A 17,642-nucleotide genomic window follows, 5' to 3' on the forward strand; every position below is an offset into this window, starting at 1 on the left:
TGAGTAGGACACATTTTTATTTGCTGTTTGATTTACATTGTTAAAAAAAAATCATGCTGTGATGCAGAAATCTTACATGCGTCAAACATTTTATCACTAATAATGTGTCTATTTATGTTTTGTTTTCAGTTATTTACTTATTTTGTTTTGCTTACCGTGTTTTCTGATTCATGGAATGAATCAGCTTCCAGAAATGATCAGATGTGCTCCAACATTAGGCATGTTCAAATCAAGACTGAAAACACATCTGTTCAGCTGTGCCTTTACTGAAGGAGCACTGTGCTGCGTCCGACACATCGCACTATGTTTTTCTCTTCTTCTTCATTCTTTTATATCACATTTTACCAGTTTTTATCTTCTTCTTTTTTTTTTACTCATTTTTATTATTTGTTTATATTTTTGTTTCACTTGTTTCTTTCATTCTTGTTTATGTAAAGCACTTTGAATTGCCACTGTGTTTGAAATGTGCTATATAAATAAACTTGCCTTGCTTTGCCTTGCCTTGAATTTCTCAGTATTTAGAATTTTTAAACCATCAAATTCCTGATTTTCTAATAGTTATATCACAGCTAGGAATGTCCCGATCAGGTTTTTTTGCCCTCGAGTCATTTGATTTTGAGAATCTACCGATACAGAAACCTGATCCGATGCTTCTATAATACATAAAAAAAAGAATAAAGAAGAGCGAAGAAATAGATTCAGGATGTTCCTTAATTTTTATTTAATTCACCTTATTTTAAAATTCAACAGCTCTGTTAACAAACAGAGCACTTCTGTGAAATCAGAACACCCAGAGGAAACCTACGCCAACATGAGCTTACAAATTCCACTCAGAAATGCCAACTGGATCAGCCGAGACTCGAACCAGCGACCTTCTTGCTGTAAGGCAGCAGTGCTAACCACTGAGCCACCATGTTGCCAAGAGCTTATTTATTCAGCTTTTATTTAAAATGACGCTTTTGAATGATTTTAACATTCAGGGTCTCATTTCATCCATGAGTGTTGGTATAGTTTTCCACCAGGAGCTCCAGTTTCCCTCACAGTCCAAACACATGCGCTATAGGGGAATTGAATAAGCAAAATTGGCTGTAGTGTATGTGGGTGTGTCTGTGAATGTGTATGGATGTTTCCCAGTACTGGGTTGCGTCTGGATGGGCATCCGCCGCATAAAACATGCTGTCATAGTTGGCGGTTCATTCCGCTGTGGTGACCCCTGATAAGTAAGAGACTAAGCTGAAGGAAAATGAATGAATGAAATAACTCAAGTAAACAGGCCATGGTGCTAGGAATGCTAAAACCGTCCTCACTAAATCTCCACTTTGTGGTAGAAGAAAGAAGGTAGAGGCCTTCAGGATGAAAGCAAGAAAGGGTTGGACAGAGGTCAAAGGTCAGGAGGCACAGCCGAAAAGGACACTTTCTCTCTTTGTGGGGGAAGTAGACTAACTCTGCAATTCTCATAAACCGAGTGTTCGATTTCCAGAGATGCATTCAAATCCCAGCACATGCATTACTAGAGCTTCTTCAGCACCATCCTTTATCTGTCTGGAACACCAGGGTTAAACTCAACATAGACGGAGGTGGTGGGGGGAAGCGTCTCCTGCTAAACCCTTTGAGCGGATGACGGTCATGTGGGTTTTTTTACTTTCTGAGGGCGTAAGAAAGAGCGATTGGAGTCTGACGCATGACAGATGGGTAAGAGTCATCTTTAGTTGCATCAAACGTTGGCGAGCCATTGAAGTCATCTGAATGAGATGCTAGCTGTTAGCGGCCTGACAGTTTTGCACTTGGACAATGTAAGCAGCGCTTTGTAAGAAAGAGCCAGTGTGTTTTGTAGAGTGTGTCTGCGGTGTCGTCGCATCAGAATAGAGTGTGTCGTTGTGTGCGTACCATGAAAGTGGAGCTCTTAAAGGCACGTTTAAAAAGGGACGCCCACTCTTTGTGGACACTTTTCAGCCTGGCGTATTGAGAGCCTTTGTCCCCACCTTTCATCTGGACGCACAATGGACGGGCCCGTTTTAAACACAACGCTAGATGAACTGCACTGACAGTGTATTAAACGCGGATGAATTGCCAGTGCATGGCATAGATCAATGTCCTCCAACCTTTCACATACGCAGGGCTCCGCTTCTTGTTCCTGTGAAACAGAGCGAGCCGCTTTCAGAGGCGCTAATTATATTCATGTTTTGATGGAGGAGAAGCTGCACATTTAAAATGTGCAAATTGTCCTCATTTTTAGACAACATGATTGACTGATGGACTGAAGTCGGTCTGGTTTGAATGGAAGTTTGTTTTGGTTGGAATTAAAGTAAGAGTTGTAGTTTTTTCAGTCTTGAAATGTGCATATGTAAATGATCATGTGTCTGGAGTAATGTAAATGCTTAAGTAATTAACATTGTTTTTGTTTTTTGAGCCAGAACAACACTATAGCACCAATGCATAAGCAAACACCCCTCCAATTTTCACCTGAAATAAAAAAGAGGGCAGAAATTGTTTTTTTTGCTTCTAAGAAAAAAACAAAAAACACTTCACCCTTTATCCTTTTGTATTATTATTATTTTAACACCAACATAGCCCCTCTGAATTATCAGCCCCCCTGTTTATTTCTGTTTATACAACAGTTCTGTCTGGTTCTCGAATCTGATTGGCTGATAGCCGTGATATATTTAAGTAATATCAGCACACGTAAAGCCTCTTTACCCTTTGTGTATTACTCCGCCCACATACAGCCAGCAAAAAGCAGACACTACAGATCTACTGTTTAAAAGATGCACGCTCAACTGTTTAACTGTCAGCTTATGATTTGAATCCAATGTGGGAAAAAGTAGTTCCACATACAAAAGGGTTTTGAGACTCTCCATGTTTGATTTTGTTTTTATATACACAATTATGCCGTCAAACTGTTGTATAAACACAATATAACACTCGTAGCAGTGTGATATGGCTGTATATCAGCACTGGTGGGGGCACTAACGCACGCCTCCCACCAGTGCCGATATAAGCCCCTTTCACACATACAGACCTTTCCGGAAAATTACCGGCAATTTTCCGGAAAGGTTGTATGTGTGAACAGGTCCTTTTTGAAAATACCGGTAAATTCGTTCTGGCTATTTTCCGGAAAGAGAAGTTGTAACATTACCGGCAATTTGCCGGAATGCTGCGCTGTGTGAACGCAGAAGGAAGATTTCCGGAATAAGCTCGTGCACGTCTAGAACGTGCTGACGTGAGACGTCTGCTTTAGCCAATCACAACAGTCAGACGCATTTACGTCCGCGCGGTTTGTGAGAATAAAAGCCTTTGAATATTTTTCCAGACACATTTAGCTGCTAGAAGTTAGTCAGATCACGTTTATATGTTCTTCTTAATGCCAACTGTGCAAATAGTCATCGATAAGATGCTTATGATAAGCCGTTGTTTGTTTACCTTCAAGCTTTGCGTGTGCCCATGAAACAGCCTGTGAGCGTCAGCACACGCACATATTATGAACATCTCGACATGCGAATATGATCCAGTGAAAGTTGTTTACAATATTGATCATCCACAGAGTTTGTAATTTAGTCAAATGTTTACAAATACAAGCGCAGCCGTTTAAAGCTCATTTGTGGTGAATGATGTCAGAATTTACCGGTATTTTGGAATGGATGTGTGAATGCTCTTTTCCGGAAAATTTCCGTAACGTCCTCGCCTGTGTGAACAGCGCTTTTTTGAATATACCGGTAAAGTCGTTCCGGAAATTTTCCGGATATTTACCGGTATCACTGTGTGAAAGGGGCTATTGTCATATCTTACTGCGACTCGTGTGATATTGCTCATTTACGGAGAGCAGATTTTTTAAACTAAACAAAATAGTTTTAATAACTCATTTCTAATAACTGATTTATTTTATCTTTGCCATGATGACAGTTAATAATATTTGTCTAGATATTTTTTAAAACACTTCCATAAAGCTTAAAGTGACATTTAAAGGCTTAACTAGGTTAATTAGGTTAACTTGGCAGGTTAGGGGTTCTCAACCTTTTTCACTTCGAGGCCCACCTTTTTTCCGAAAGATTTTTGTAGGCCCAAACTGATTGTCTAGAGATAATGCTTATTTTAAAGCTTTATTTATTAGCAAAACATTTATTTTGCCTTCCATTATTTTTTTTATTTTTTTATTTTTTTTTTTAAAGGTAATGATTCGCACTCAAGTAATTGCTTCGTACTGTTTTTTATTTTTTATTTTTCTTACATTCAACGAGTGATTAAAAGACACAGACGTTTCGGCACAATCTGCGACAGTCTGTTTCTTTTAATCACCCGTAGAATGTAAGAAAAAAATTACTTGAGTGCGAATCATTACCTTCTTTGAATAATAGCATTGACAAGATTGATGCAACAAACCAAAGAAGTTTCTAAAAAATCGCAAGCGCGATGGGCAAACATCAGCAACTCTACATTTTTTTTTTATTAAAAACCTGAAAGATTATGCATGTTTATATTTCTAATAATAATATATTTTAATATTTTTTAATAACACTGCATAGTGTTTGTGGTGACCTCGGATAGGTAGGGGGACTAAACCGAAAAGAAAATGAATCAATGAATATATTGTATTATTATTTCTATCAGCATTTTACAAAAAATATTTTTATTTAAATTTAATTAAATAAAAAACAAACTATGTTATATAATTTTATTTATTTATTTATGTTATTTTAAACAAAGGGATTTAAAGAGTACCATAGGTCCACCGGGATATTGCAAAAGAGCAGCTTCTGCTTTAAAGTGGCTGACTGAGTATCTACTATTAAATATGTACAATTGAAAAATATACAGACAAATGTAAAATACAGTAAAACACTCTAAATCTGCGGTTGAGTTTGCAGCTGGATATTATTGGGAGGTCGCTGACAGACAGTGAACTGCTCGGTCAGAGAGCGATAGTCTGAAGCTATGCAAGTTTATATTTCAGTCTTTGGCAGAAACACTATGCGTTGAGCCTTGCTAGATTCTCCTGTATGGGCCCACATCCGTTAAAAAATGCTTACAGGACATTAATTTGGACAACTATGCGGATATATGAAATAGTTCACACAAAAACACACAAATAGAAACTTTCAGTATATGCATAGTTTGTGAATGAACAGACTGCGCTTACTAGTTGCAGATGCGATCATGAGGCTGTGCCGAGTTTGACGTAATCAACCAGAGAACAGGAGGAAGTGCATAACTTCAATCATTTTAATACAGCATATTAATATGAGATCCAAAAATTATAGTATAATATTGAGAGTTCATTTTAATCTTGCAGCCCACCTGCAAGATCGCTGAAGCCCACTAGTAGTCCACCGGTTGAGAATCTCACTGTTAGACAACACTGCTGAAGTAAAAGTTCTCTAGACTGTCTTGAAAGTGTCCGACAGGTAGATAAACATACTCAAGATGTCTGCGGAGGAGATGTGTGGCCTACCCCTGACCTGTTCATGACCTCTCGTCTCTGATGGCAGCTCAAAGCAGCCTGTTTATACAGATCACAGCTTTAGCCACTTAACTAGAACAACAGGGACCTCGCCGTCAGCTAAGAGCCAGTTTCCCATGAGGACGCACTCGCTGCCACACACAAGCCCGTCAACCTGTCTGCGCGTTGTGTGGATAGCGAAATATTGGTCTTTGCACAATTGTCATAATTTCTTTAATTATTCAAATGATGGCTTTAAAGGGAGTTTAAAAACATACCGTAATGTTTCAGTTTCTTCTTTATTGTGTGTGTGTGTTTGTGTAAGTCTTAGCGGTAGCTGATTTTAACATAGAGTTGCAGTCCAAATATTTATTCCCTAATTTCTGTTCAACAGACAGAAGATTTCAACACATTTCTAAACATAATAGTTTTAATAACTGATTTCTTTTGTCTTTGCCATGATGATAGCACATAATATTTGACTAGATATTTTTCAAAATGCTAGTATTCAGCTAAAAGTGACATTTAAAGGCTTAACTAGGTTAATTAGGTTAGTTACAGTGGTTGGTTCTGTAGACAATAAAAGCAAATATTGCTTAAGGAGGCTTATAATATTGACTTTAAAATGGTTTAAAAAATTAAAAACTGCTTTTATTCTAGCTGAAATAAAACAAATACAACTTTCTCCAGACGAAAAAATATGATGGGAAATACTGTGTAAAATTCCTGGCTCTATTCAACATTATTTGGGAAATATTTTGAAACCAAATAATAATGATTTTGACTTTAACTGTAGACTTTCTTTGCTGTATTTTTATCATGTTACTTTTATAGCACTTTGAGATTTTACTTAAAATGTAAAGTGCTTTATAAATCAAATGTGTTTATTATTCCTGTTGTCTTATTTTTTTATTAGGTCTGGTTTAGCAACAGAAGAGCAAGGTGGCGCAAACAAGCCGGAGCGAATCAGCTGGCAGCTTTCAACCACTTGTTGCCTGGAGGGTTTCCACCCACCGGAATGCCAACTTTACCCACCTATCAGCTTCCAGAGTCAACGTATCCCAGCACCACTCTCTCACAAGGTAATGTCTAATAATCAATTCACTTTTATAGTAACAAATCAACTTTTATACAATTTTCTGTTTTTGCAAGGACAAAATCGACTAAATAATTGTTGAAAATGTTCCCAAATTTATTTTAAAGGAATTTTATATTTCTTTTGGGGTTTATAGTCATAAAATAATCCTGAAAAACAAGAAATGTTTCTTGATCATTAAATCAGTTATGATTTCTGAAGGATCATCTGACAGTGAAGACTGGAGTAATGATGGCTTTGCAGGAATATAATATAATATAATATAATATAATATAATATAATATAATATAATATAATATAATATAATAAATATAATATAATATAACATAATATAATATAATATAATATAATATAATATAATATAATATAATATAATATAATATAATATAATAAATATAATATAATATAATATAATATAATATAATATAATATAATATAATATAACATACAGTTTAACAAAGTGACTTATTGACATTTTAGAAGTTTTAAAAATAAATATTATATAGAGAAATAAGTAAAATAAAAGCAAATGTATTACAAGGTTTTGTAGAGTAATATATAACACCAAATCCAGACAATAGAGCTCTGCAAACTTTAAAAATTGTTCATAAAAGTGAAATTTTCCAACTTTTCATGTGTAAAAGCTGTCTGAAGAAAGATCAAAGTCCCATGATGCAATTCAAAAGCACAAATAAATGAGAACAATAAAAACACAAAACACAAAATTCGAAATACTGCTTATTTACAGTGTAGTACAAGTAGTAATCTAGTGGATTAAACATGAAACAATTGAATTATCCCTAAAAATCTCAAGAATTGTGTTGTTTCAACTCATTTTAGATAAGTAGTTTGAACTAGCAGTAAATTGAGTGTATACTTATGATATTAAATGCTTCATATTTGAAATTACCACCCCTTTAAAATGTAAGTAACAAAAACAATTGTTGTCATTACTTTTTGCCATATCATTTTTACAATATGGCCAATATGGCATCACTACAGTATATTCTACTTCTTATTCAACTCTACAGTTTAAAAGTGACTTATTGACATTTTAGAAGTTTTAAAAAGAAATAATATATAGAGAAATAAGTCTGTAAAATAACAGCAAATGGTGTACAAGGTTTTTGTAGGGTAATATACAACACCAAATCCAGACAATAGGGCACTGCAAACTTTTAAAATTGTTCATAAAAGTCTAATTTTCCAACTTTTCATGTATAAAAGCTGTCGGAAGAAAGATCAAAGTCCCATGATGCAATTCAAAAGCAAAATAAATGAAAACGATAAAAGCACGAAACGCAAAGTTCAAAAAACTGTTTATTTACAGTGTAGTACAAGTAGTAATCTAGTGGATTGAACATGAAACAATTAAGTTGTCCCTAAAAATCTCAAGAACTGTGTTGTTTCGGCTCATTCTAGATAAGTAGTTTGAACTAGCAGTAAATTAAGTGTATGCTCATGATATTAAATGCCGTATTTTGTGTATGTGTTTGTGTGTCAGACGGCAGCAGTACGTTGCATCGGCCGCAGCCTCTTCCTCCCTCCTCCATGCATCAGGGCGGACTCTCGGCTGACAGCGGCTCCGCCTACGGCCTCTCCTCCAACCGCCACACCTTCTCCAGCTATTCAGAAACCTTCATGAGCCCGACCGCTTCCAGCAACCACATGAATCCTGTGAGCAACGGCCTCTCGCCACAGGTTAGTGCCGCGGAGGCCTCTTTCCAATGAAAGAATGATGAAAAGACGCTGAATGAACAACAGCACGCTTCACAGATCAAGAGCACTGGAGAATTAAGCTAGCAGCAGCTTCTACACTATAAAAAATGCTGGGTTTATACAAATTCCTGCATGTTGTCCCAACACAAATCCGTTAAGTTACCTTAAATGGTATCACAAATTTAAGTGTATTAAACATAAAACAATTAAGTTTGGAAAATATTGTAGTTTATTGATGTTACTTTTGGAAAAGCCAGCTAGTAAGGCATTGCACTAGTTTAAGCGGGTAAAAAATGAAAGTATTGATTAGTTTTTCTGGCACAGAAAAAGACAGCATGAGGCAGATTAGTGAAATGTTTTTGAAATGAAAAAATCTCTGTGGACTTTGAAAAGTCTTTACAGTCGACAGCATGTGGTGATAAAATGTAAAAAATTTCTGTCAAATATTACCCCTAAGTTCTTTAGTTTGGCCTGGACCTCCACCGCAGAGCCATCTAGGTTAATGTTTGGAGGTTTAGTTTTACTTAGTTGATTGGAAGAACCAATCAACATCTGTCTTGATGAACCTCTGTCTTTTTCGTGTTCAAGCACAGAAGATTTTGGGACATCCATTTTTTATCTCTAAAAAACAATGTTCCAAATGTGTAACAGCGGACAGATCACCAGGTTTGGTGTGAATGTAAATCTGCGTGTCATCAGCGTACTTTAAACCTTGGCATCCCAGGAGATGACCAAGAGGTGTAATGTACATGGAAAAAAGTAGGGGGCTTAAAATCGATCCTTGGGGTATACCCAATTTGACTGGACCGGTGTTAGATTTAAGCCCTCCCTTTAAGTTGAAGAGCTCCTCTATTTTAATAAGAAAGAAAAAAAAACAAGTTCTGAATAAGCCAGGTCATAAAAAGTAATGCAAAAAAGCAACTTAAGTAATGCATTACTTACCATAAAAAGTAGTGCAACTACTTTCACTTTCAAAAGTAACTTTCCCCAACTCTGAATATTAGCAACCATTGTTTTTTATGCTTTTGAATTGTGTTAGGTGATCTTATGATGTTAAAACCTTGGGAAAAAGTGACTTTTATTGATCTTTTTTTTATTGTTTGAAGTGACAAATTGTCTGAGAAGATGTACATTATTGTACAAAAATCTGATAATAAACTCTCAGTTATTTATTTATTTATTTTTTTGCTGTATGACTTTATTCTATATATATATATATATATATATATATATATATATATATATATATATATATATATATATATATATATATATGTTTAATTTCCTATAATAATAATAATATTTTGTATAGCCCCTTTAAAAGCTACACAAAATTTTATTATTATAGGAAATTATATATATATATATATATATATATATATATATATATATATATATATATATATATATATATATATATAATTTCCTATAATAATATTTTGTATAGCACCTTTAAAAACTACTTTTTCAAAGTGCTAAAAGACACAATATATTGTTATAGACTACTAAAATGTCAATAAAAGTCACTTTCAAAGACTTCAAAATTGAGTTTTCAACATCAGAGCAGAGATCAATATCCCATAATGGAATTCATCACCGTAAATAAACAGAAAACATCTGTAAATCACACACACAAAATATTTTTTTTACAGATTAGGCTTTTTTATGGCACCCAAATTAAACCTAAAATTTAAGTTAACATAAAAAAATTCCCAAATTTGGAGCACTTGCTTTATGGATAAAATTTTTGTTACAGTCATTTCTAAAATAATAATAAAATAAATCAGCATCACATGGTTTTATTGAAGTGAATAAAACTAAAACAAACATTTATTTTACTTAATTCTTGATCTCATATTATTACATTATTTCATTTTGTTAAGATTTTGTTTGATTTTAATCCATCTGGAATGGATTGGATGATCAAATGTGTCCTGCAAATAATTTTTTTCTTGCTTTTGTCTTGCTTTCCATTAACATATCGAAAAATCTGTATTTGCTTCAGGAGAAACACTAATTTAGGATATGAAGTCAAGATTTTATTTTGGCTTTTTGGATATTTGCACCTATTTAAGCTCAAAATCACTTCATTTTGATATTTTTTGTCATAAAAAAGACATTTTGCTTAAATGTTTTGATATTTGTAACTGAAATAAAGAGGAGAAAGAATATTAGGTAACACTTTATTTTGATGGTCCATTTGAGTATTAGTTGACTGTCTGCTTAATATCTGCTGATACTGCTCCTTCAACAAACATTTCACTGACTATAAGAAACTTTGCAAGTACATGTCAACTTACACTAACCCCAACCTAACAGTCTATTTATAATCTCATGAGACTAAGTTGGCATGTAGATGCAATGTAACTTAAATTCAGCAAACTGATCATCAAAATAAAGCGTGACCAAACATTATACTTAGCCATGTCAATAACAATTTTCTGTAGCTATTGGATAACGTTATGCAAAAGCCTGACATTATAAAAAGGAAGTAAATGCAGTGGTGTATGTGCTGAATTCACAAAATATACTTCTAATATTTTCTTTCAAGAAGAAATACTTGCTGATTGTGTGAGTTTTAAGCTGTTTGCATGTTGAGTAAAGCATGAATACGTATTTTAGTAAGCAAGGTGCTTTGTTTATGTGGATCTCTTGATGTTCATAACTACGATTGGTGATTTTAGTTGTATTTTTCATTGTGTCCCCGACAATAAGCATTCAGGGTGACTTTCTCCAGAAATAAATACCCAGCATTACAAAAATAATGCGTATTGATGCAAATCACTTGTAAGGAGTGAATTAAACACAATTATCCATCAATACTGGGCAGTCTTGCCGACCCTCACCAACAAGATGTGGCTAACAAGCATAAAATAAGATTGAAATGGTGTGTAAAGAGTTGAAAATGAATTTCAATGCTGCATTTGTCCACAATTACCCTTTCGTTCACACATGTTTTATTGGGGGTTTCCTTTTCTCTCCCCTGCTCTCTCAAAGCAGATTGAGAAACATTCTTCTGTATTACCCTCTTTTTTTTCCCAGAGAAGAAAGAATTAAGGATTTGGTGACAAAAAAGAGCTTTTCCCCTCGTAACTACAACGTCGGAAGGATAACATGGGCGTCTTACAGTGAGAGAGATTGTTAATCGTGGCACAGGGGCTTTGAGCACTAATGCCTTCGCTCCAAACCTCTGTAAATACCAGCAGACATGGAGGTCTTTTTTTTCTATTAATGGGAGCGTTTAACTCTGGTGACGGAGACGCTTGCCTCTTGTTTCCCTCTCAGCTGTGCTAAAGCACTTACTCTCAAATGAACAGTTACTGTTTCCCGCAGATCTGTAGAAATGCTGTATTTCTCTATATTACTACTCAATGGTAATTTATGAATATATATATATATATATATATATATATATATATATATATATATATATATATATATATATATATATATATATATATATATATTTATTTTAAAAGGACATCAATGTGTGGATTTGCATTTTTTGATTTGCATTTTTGACATGTTTTTTTATTGGCATAAATGTCTACATATATATATATATATATATATATATATATATATATATATATATATATATATATATATATATATATATATATAAATTATTAATCCTCCTGTGAATCTTTTATCAAATATTTCCCAAATGATGTTTAATAGAGCAAGGAATTTCTCACAGTATTTCCTATAATATTGTTTCTTCTGGAGAGAGTCTGATTTTTTTTTTTTTTATTTCGGCTAGAATAAAAGATGATTATATTATAATACATTTTGTGTCTTTATTTTGGTGGTCAAAAGTGCATCAACGTGTGGATGTCAAATAGACATCAAAGTTTTGACCCTCAAAATCGATTCACTTTTTTGACATGGTTTTTTCACATCATTGTCAATTTGATGTCATTTGGGCATCAAGGTATTTACTAGTGATACAAAATCCAGTGTAAATTTGTAGTTGAAGCTTTCAGATTATTATATTTTTTATATATTTTGTGTTGTTATTTTGTGGGTTAAAATTGCATCAATGTGTGGATGTCAAATATATGTCAAGGTTTTGACCTCCAATTGGTTAGCATTTTTGACCAGTTTTTTCATAGAAGTGTAAACTTGATGTCATTTGGACATCAAGGTATTTTGTAGTGATACAAAATCCAGTGTAAATGTGTAATTTGTAATTGAAGCTTTCAGAAGATTATATATATATATATATATATATATATATATATATATATATATATATATATATATATATATATATATATATATGTTTTTTTTTTGTCGTTATTTTGGTGGTCAAAAAGGTCAATATATATGTATGTATGTATGTATGTATATATATATATATATATATATATATTTTTTTTTTTTTTTTTTTTCGTTATTTTGGTGGTCAAAAAGGTCAATATATATGTATGTATGTATGTATGTATGTATGTATATATATATATATATATATATATATATTTTTTTTTTTTTTTTTGTCGTTATTTTGGTGGTAAAAAGGGCATCAAGTGTGGATGTCAAATAGATGTCAAGGTTTTTTCACATCAAATCAGCATTTTTGACCTGTTTTTTGACATTAGTGCCAAGGTGTTTACTAGTGATACAAAACCCAGTGTAAATTTGTAATTTGTAATTGAAGCTTTCAGATTATTGTTATAATACGTTTTGTGTTGTTATTTGGGTGGTCAAAAGGGCATCAGTGTGTGGATGTCAAATAGACGTCAAGGTTTTGACCTTAAATCAATATGCATTTTTGATGCTTTTTTGCATCAATGTCAATTTGATTTCCATTTGACATCAAGGTATTTACTAGTGATACAAAATCCTGTGTAAATGTTTCACTTGTAATTGAAGCTTTCAGATGATTATAGTATAATACATTTTGTGTCTTTATTTTGGTGGTCAAAAGTGCATCAACGTGTAGATGTCAAATAGACGTCCAAGTTTTGACCCTCAAAATCGATTCGCTTTTTTGACATGGTTTTTCGGCATCAGTGTCAATTTGATGTCATTTGGACATCAAGGTATTTTAAAGTGATACAAAATCCAGTATAAATTTGGAATTAGGAATTGAAGTTTTCAGATGACTAATATTTTGTGTGGTTAAAAGGGCATCAATGTGTGGATGTCAAATAGACGTCAAGGCTTTGACCCTCAAAATCGATTAGCTTTTATGACATGCTTTTTTTTTTTTTTTTTTTTTGCATCAATGTCAATATGATGTCATTTGGACATCAAGGTATTTTAAAGTGATACAAAACCCAGGGTAAATTTGGAATTAGGAATTGAAGTTTTCAGATTATTATATGACTAATATTTTGTGTTGTTTTTTTTGTTTTGTTTCTTTTGGTGGTGGTGGTTAAAAGGGCATCAATGTGTGGATGTCAAATAGATATCAGGGTTTTGACCTCAAACTGATTTGCATTTTTGACCTGTTTTTTTTTTGGCATCATTGTCAATTTGATGTTGTTTTGACTTCAAGGTATTTACTAGTGATACAAAATCCTGTGTTAATTTGTAATTGAAGCTTTCAGATGATTATATTTTTAATATTGTTTGTGTCTTTATTTAGGTGGTCAAATGGGCATCAACGTTTGGACGTCAAATAGACGTCAAGGTTTTGACCTCAACTTGATTGGCATTTTTGAGTTTTTTAATTTTTTTATTTTTTAGCATCAATGTCAATTTGATGTCATTTTAACATCAAGGTATTTTGTAATAATACAAAACCCAGCGTAAATTTGTAATTTGAAATGAAGGCTTTCAGATGATTATATTATAATACTTTTTGTATGACTATTCCGTGGTCAAAATGGCATTAATGTGTGGATGTCAAATAGATGTCAAGGTTTTAACATCAAATCGATTGCATTTTTGCCATGTTTTTTGTGAATGTGAGAGTATGTGTTTCCCAGTACTGGGTTGCAGCTGGAAGGGCATCTGCTGCATAAAACATACGCTGGATAAGTTGGCGGTCCATTCTGCTGTGGCGACCCCTGGTTAATAAAGTGGCAAGGCTGAAAAGAAAACGAATGAATGACATGTCTTTTTTGACATCAATGTCAATCTGATGTCATTTTGGCATCAAGGTGCCCACTGAGAATAGAAAGAAAGTGGATCTTTTTACTGCCGCTGACAGTCATCAGATGTCACCTTGCCTCCTGTGACAAAAAAGCCTATTTCAAACACACAAGAAAGTGATTTTTATTTCTTAGATGAAAGATAACTCCTTATATTGGAAGTTTGCAGACAACACCTGTCTGGCGGAGATAGGCGCATGTGTTCGGACGAGAGACCTATTTCTCCTATTTCTGCTTCTGATGGGCCACCGGTTGACCAAAATGTGTCTGTAAATGGGTTGTGTTGGCCGAGTGGCAGGCGGTAATGGACTCCTGCTGATCTCAGCACAGGTGTTGGTGTAACCCATCCCGACAGCATGCATTTTCCCATTACAGCCAGTAGAAAAGCCATCCAGTAGCGGTTGTTGTTGTCGTAGGTGTTGATTATAAGTTTAGCTGGCCTGGGAGTGCTGCAGCGTCAGATGGAGTCTATTAGGCATTTGGCTGGTATGTTTTTGGGTTAGGGTGAGCCGTATCGCACCATTTCATTTTGTCGCACAGCAGGTGTTGGATAAGGACACAACCTCTGGGAGATGACACTCTTTTTCCTTTCCTTTGGTTAGAAGACATGCGCAAATATGTGAGCAACTTTCCGTGCTGTTTATTTAACACTCATTATCTAGTTATATATTTTGTTTCGATGACCCTTCAATGATCCATACTGATATGGATAATATGCCTCAATGTTCTGTAACCAAGCAGAAAATCTCTAATTGATGTTATCTAGAGAAAATAAGGCAGAGGTTTCCTGCTTCTCTGTAGATGGGGGTAAACAGAGAACACCAGCGCCAGGGATCAGCTCCACTGACCTGAATGTATGTCAGGTGATTGCGCCTTTCGAAATGTTGTTTTGTTTTTGTTTTTGGCAAAAAGAGTGGTCCCGGGAATGTGTTTTTAGCAGAGGTGTTTGAGTTGGATTCCTCGGCACTGACTGACAGGGACACCTGCTGGGAAAGAGGAAAACAACAGCCCTGCACTTTTATAATAATAATAATAATAATAATAATAATTTTTAATTATTATTATTTTTTATTATTATTGTTGTTGTTGTTATTATTATTATTTGCTATTATTATTGTTATTATTATTATTGTTGTTGTTGTTATTATTATTTTTATTATTTGCTATTATTATTATTATTGTTGTTGTTATTATTATTATTATTATTGTTGTTTTTGTTGTTATTGTTATTATTATTATTTTTTGTTATTACCATTATTATATTTTAATATTATTTATTTTTATTTCTTTTTTATAATAAAAAGAATGTCTATTATATAATCTTGTATGTACACATAGGGCTTACACAGTTGAAGTCAGAATTATTAGCCACATGTGATTTTTTTTTTTTTTTTAAATATTCCCCAAATAATTTTTAAGAGAGCAAGGAAATTTTCATAGTATGTCTGATAATATTTTTTCTTCTGGAGAAAGTATTATTTTTTTATTTCGGCTAGAATGAAAACAGTTTTGAATTTTTTAAACACCATTTTAAGGTCAAAATTATTAGCCCCTTTGAGCTAATTTTTTTTGATAGAACAAACCATCATTAAACAATTGCTTGCCTAATTACCTTAACCTAGTTTACTTAATTAACCGAGTTAAGCCTTTAAGTGTCACTTTAAGATGTATAGAAGTGTCTTGAAAAATATTATTTATTTATTATTTTTATGTTCTCGGTCAAATATTATTTACTGTCATCATGGCAAAGATAAAACAAATGAATTATTAGATATAAGTTAAAACTATTATGATTAGAAATGTGTTCAAAAATCTTTGTGGATATAAAGAAGCCATACAGGATAACTATATGGCCTGTATATGCACATATATACACCTCAATGTTGCCGAAATAGCATATGCAGCATATATATTGTCATATATGTGCATATAATGCATATAGGTTTCATATATGCGCATATATCCTCATATAGGTTCTTTCCATGTGGCTTGTGCATGGTATTAAGTCAATGCTGCAAAGGGCATTGTAATTAGATCAAACTGTAAGCATATAAATTTAGTGCGCGTGAGTGCGCGTGTATAATCATACATTGGTACATGATTGGATGGAGTGATACTTTGACTTACAGATTGGCCAGAATTGTGAAACTTTAATTCTTGTGCTTGGTTTTACTTTTTTAAGTGCACAGATGGGAAATGTTGCATTTTAATGTGATCCAACTGTAAGTATAGTTTAGTGCGTGTATCTACAGAAGCAGAAGTGTGCGTGCGTTCGTGTGTGTGCGTGAGTGAGAGTCGTGGGAGTGTGTTTATGCGCTGGAATGAGGCCGTGCTCACGGAGGGACGGAGGACAGATGAGCGCGTCAGGCAGGCAGCGCGCGCGCGAGCGAGAGCGAGCACGGTTGAGTCTCGCCACCGGAGGGATCAGAGAAAGAAAACCGGCGCTCACCCGAGCCTCCCTTTGATCCCTGTCCCCGGGCCTGCTCGCCTGCACCGCACCGCTAACACCAGCCCTCGCCAAGCGCTGCTCGCGACTGTCAGACAGAGATAAGCGCGCAGAAGCCTCAACCCTCTCCCTCTTCCATTAGTCCTTCGCGAAAAAAGGGGATGAATTACGTTTAAGAGCCCTGTGCTGGCGTCGACTAAAAAGGGAAAGAAACCTACCTCAGAAATTTCAAGTGCTCGCCTCTCTCGCCGTCTCCCGCGCCTCGCAGTTTTGACAAGACATTAGGCACGTGAATATCAATGAGCCGCGGAGACGCATGTAGTCCCACACATTATTAAAAAAACTTGCGCATTAAGCCGCAGACTGGGCACCGTGTCAGCTGGCACGCGCTCCCGACTAGCGAATCAAAGCGGATGAGCGCGCGCCATTCATCCGCACCCGCGCGCTCGCGCCCGAGAGGGGGGAATTGATACTCAATAATTAGAAGCCATATTAAAACAGATACCGTTTATATTTGGCAGTAATGGAAAATACCCATAAGAGGCTTTCCAAAAAAAAAAGATACTAGACCTGCTTGGTCGCTGCCAAGAACATCAGACAGCCAAAATCATCGCCATGGGCAAAAAAATTAACTGTAGTTTTTGGTGTAAGGCTTACTGGTTCTGGTGTAAGGGTAGACTTAAAAGCTTGATGACAATGGAAAGTGATTGTGCCAATGTCAAACCTACCAGAGTGAAGGCAAATGTCTACATCTTCTGTTGGACGCTTGTATGGTTTCTTAATGTTAATGCATATGTTATATCATAGCTGCAGAAAATGGTTTTCTTTCTAGATTATTTAAAACAT

The 17,642-nt window shown here is 34.5% G+C and overlaps 1 protein-coding gene and 2 long non-coding RNA genes across 6 annotated transcripts in view; 2 read left to right on the forward strand and 1 right to left on the reverse strand.

Annotated features, from left to right (window-relative positions):
- Positions 1–17,642, forward strand: part of LOC141376673 (uncharacterized) — a 227,007-nt gene that overhangs the window by 135,819 nt on the left and 73,546 nt on the right. The window lies entirely within an intron of this gene.
- The window catches only part of pax7a (paired box 7a), a 135,897-nt gene that overhangs the window by 57,303 nt on the left and 60,952 nt on the right, over positions 1–17,642 (forward strand). For all 3 annotated transcript variants that reach the window (XM_009306286.4, NM_131325.2, NM_131332.2), the window contains 2 exon segments: positions 6,351–6,516; positions 8,035–8,231. In XM_009306286.4, the coding sequence (XP_009304561.1) occupies positions 6,351–6,516; positions 8,035–8,231 (363 nt within the window).
- Positions 7,833–17,202, reverse strand: LOC137490429 (uncharacterized). 2 transcript variants are annotated; one of them, XR_012387365.1, is made up of 3 exons: positions 17,015–17,202; positions 16,800–16,940; positions 7,833–8,250 (listed from the first exon to the last, which is right to left on the reverse strand). It is a non-coding gene; the product is annotated as an uncharacterized lncRNA (long non-coding RNA). The 2 variants fall into 2 exon arrangements; XR_011017297.1 differs by lacking the exon at positions 16,800–16,940.

This window comes from Danio rerio, chromosome 11, assembly GCF_049306965.1.
Source record: "Danio rerio strain Tuebingen ecotype United States chromosome 11, GRCz12tu, whole genome shotgun sequence".
NCBI lineage: Eukaryota > Metazoa > Chordata > Actinopteri > Cypriniformes > Danionidae > Danio > Danio rerio.